Source organism: Lingula anatina, chromosome 4 (genome assembly GCF_051362555.1).
Source record: "Lingula anatina isolate TDL-2025a chromosome 4, LinAna3.0, whole genome shotgun sequence".
NCBI classification, from domain to species: Eukaryota; Metazoa; Brachiopoda; class Lingulata; order Lingulida; family Lingulidae; genus Lingula; species Lingula anatina.
The window spans coordinates 29,760,144-29,763,147 of NC_141770.1; the positions used below are offsets into that span (position 1 = coordinate 29,760,144).

General features: G+C 34.7%; 1 protein-coding gene across 3 annotated transcripts; it reads right to left on the reverse strand.

The window, feature by feature from the left end:
- Positions 1-1,200: 1,200 nt before the first annotated feature.
- LOC147762738 (uncharacterized) lies at positions 1,201-2,711 on the reverse strand. 3 transcript variants are annotated; one of them, XM_087011070.1, is made up of 5 exons: positions 2,573-2,711; positions 2,272-2,422; positions 1,950-2,131; positions 1,695-1,771; positions 1,201-1,352 (listed from the first exon to the last, which is right to left on the reverse strand). In XM_087011070.1, the coding sequence occupies exons 3-5, from the start codon at positions 2,013-2,015 to the stop codon at positions 1,283-1,285; spliced, it is 213 nt and encodes a 70-aa protein (XP_086867196.1). In that variant the 5' UTR covers positions 2,016-2,131; positions 2,272-2,422; positions 2,573-2,711; the 3' UTR covers positions 1,201-1,282. The 3 variants fall into 3 exon arrangements, with proteins under 3 accessions (XP_086867196.1, XP_086867194.1, XP_086867195.1); XM_087011068.1 differs by having other exon boundaries at positions 1,566-1,771; XM_087011069.1 differs by lacking the exons at positions 2,272-2,422; positions 2,573-2,711 and having other exon boundaries at positions 1,566-1,771; positions 1,950-2,151.
- Positions 2,712-3,004: the final 293 nt, after the last annotated feature.

Sequence of the window (3,004 nt, forward strand, 5' to 3'; positions counted from 1 at the left end):
TGCTAACACAATAGTGCTGACTACGAATAGCAGCCGTGATATCACAAAATTCTATGTCACCTTTAAGTACGGATTTATCATCGTTTTGACGCTTTATTTCTTTTCATGTTTTGCAAAAAATATTTGGTAAAAATGTAGGTAAATAAAATCTACTTGTATTTTTAATCGCTGCACATGTATCTCATTTTAAATTCTCTAAGTGAACAAAAACCGCAGAGATGAGGATTCCAGGATGTGCTAATTGTTGACACTTTGTTTATTCTTTTAATATTTTGTAAAAATTCACCGGTAAATGTCGATATCCTTACTGTATCATTGCTGTACGTGCACAGTGTTTCTCATTTTAGATTTTCTAAGTGAGCAATAAAACAAGTTGGCGGGTGCACAGAAACGGAGAAGAAGAAAGCTATCAACAGTGTATAATTACTAATTATTATCGTATTTGATTTATCAACAAATACTATAACAGATCGGTTAAAATCCAAGTATTACCAATATATTTAAAAACAATTCAGGGAAAACCAAATTAGTATCCTCACCACGATGATGGGAATGTTAAAATACACGATGCGCAGGCGATCTGTCACGATAATTTTGTTGTATTGTAAGTGATAAATGTCTCAACCTAAAAAAAAAAAAAAAACACAGAGGAAACCGCGCAATCAGTTTCAAATCAATCGGCGACCTATTAGCAACAGGTTGGATACCACAAATAGAGTCTTCAATCACCCGGAGGTATTCATTACTCCAACAAAGACCGGTGTCAAGCAACACAGAGCCCTACCATTCTAGGGTCCGGCGGACCCGGTGTTTTAAAACTGAGAGTCCGGCGGACTCCCTGTTTCTAAATAACGGGTCCCGGACTCTATGTTCTGAAATGTAGAGTCCCCCTAGACACTCTATTTCAGTACGGAAAGTCCTAGGACCCTACGTTTTAATACTGAAAGTCCGCATTGAAGAGTAATAATGAAACCTCAAACTTAAAACCTGCAATTTAAATATGACATTGAACATGATGTTAACTGATACGGAGAGAAGAATTTTACGGATTAAAGGTAAAATAGACATCATTAACCTCTATTTAAGTGTAACGCGTAGTATAAATGTGCATTGTTCGCATTTCATAAACTTTAATTTGCAGGATTATCTTTTGTATGCAATGGAGAAAGAACATCACTTAAGAAATATAAATTTATTCAGAATACATAAGTGCCTTTGGTGAACTTCCTGATTTTACAAAAAAGTTTATTTTATTAATCAGTATAGTAATTGTTTTTTATCCTCATTGTCTGTTGTCACCCGCATTTCCATCATCATGCAAACTTGACAAAACATCTGTGTCAGTGCTTCGTCTAAAACGAGAAAAATATAATCCATAGTTTCACATTATAAATATATTTTTAAAGTACATGTAGATATCATATCCTTTCTTGTTGATACAATCTTGCTTCATAGTTGTCCATATAATACATAATGGAAAAAAAGTTAATTAAAAATTCAAATGTTATTGGGAGGAATGGTGTTATATTAAGAATAAAGTTGTGCTGTGTGTTATTAATACTTACGCCCTTTCATTATACTTCTTTAGCAATTTGGCACTAACGGCCGTCTTGAGTGTTTTCCCGTCCTGCGTCTTAAGTCTGTACGAACTAGCATGCTTTCCTTTTCCAACCACTATATACGGGCCAATGTACCTTTCAGCATCGTTTCCTCCTTTTCTATCAGCCCGCCTCATGTTCAACTTCAAACCTTTACATCCAATCTGATACTCCTGAAAAAGCAAATAAAATAACTATTTAAACCTAAAACAGTTAAAAATATCATATTTAATCGTGAAAGAGCATATAACCATTTTGGTATGCAAGTTAATTTAAATGATAATGAAATATATATATATATTGATATAAATGCATGACAATAAACAAAAATAACACCACATTATGTCTTACTTCATTGCAACGTTTCCCGTCGTAGGTTTTCTTTTGCTCTGCCTGAGCTTCTTCTATACTGGCCATAGCTGTTGGTCGTGCCTTACAATTTAATTCTTTTATGACTTCTATCCGTGGCAGCGGGTCTATTTCGTCCTCGGCTATTTGTTGCAAGTCCCTTACTTCTTCATTTGGAAGAGTTGCTTCACCAAAATGACAAAAAATTTATATGCTGTAAATGTTAGATTTTAGGAAGAGTTATTTACATAATGTTGTGATACTTTTATTTTACAAGTGCCATTTTAAGTATTATTTATCTATCTGACTTAAAACGCATGCTCACTTTCCAAACATAAGGAAATGAGGTGTCATTTTCGTGCTGGCCTGCACAGATGTGTTATAGGCAAAGTTGCATGGCCCTAGGTACATATCCCACTCTTTTGGATCTTTGCAAAATTTGGATATCATTGCCTTTAAAGTTTGGTTGTAGCTCTCTGAAATATAGAATGATACGTTTACTCTTATGCTGCCACATTGATTGCTTTATAATGTTATCGTGAGTGTAATTAAGTCGTAAAAGTATATTTATGCAATTTATTTAGAGCAAAAGAAAAGAAAATATTTATTAAAAATGTGTAAATCACCTATTAGTCCATTTGCCTGCGGGTGATAAGGGCTCGTTACCCGTCTGCTGCAGCCTGTTATTTTTGAGATCGTGTCCACCAACGTGTTGCAGAATTCTCCGCCTTGGTCAGAAACGATAATGTTAGGATAACCAAACCTATATAATAAAAATGAACATAGTTATAGAACAAGGACTTGCTGCTTAAGGATTTCATTTAACTATGCATTTTAGATATATAAATCATACTTACACCATCATTAAGTCTGTCAAAAATATAGCCACGTTTTCAGCCTTGTTATTTGGCAGTGCTTTTACTGAAGCGTGCTTCGTGAATATATATTATAGAATAGTAGGCCCATCACCCGTGTCGCTGTCCACTACACCACCAGGTCGTTGTGCAAACCACCGCCGTTTTGTTATATTATATTTACTTGCATCAAGGGTTTGCTTT

Coding starts and splice junctions, on each gene's coding strand:
- LOC147762738 (XM_087011068.1), bottom strand. CDS start 2,015: ATGGCCAGTATAGAAGAAGCTCAGGCAGAGCAAAAGAAAACCTACGAC. Junction 1,772..1,949: donor ACGGGAAACGTTGCAATGAA/GTAAGACATAAT, acceptor TTGCTTTTTCAG/GAGTATCAGATTGGATGTAA. Junction 1,353..1,565: donor AAGAAGTATAATGAAAGGGC/GTAAGTATTAAT, acceptor TTCTCGTTTTAG/ACGAAGCACTGACACAGATG.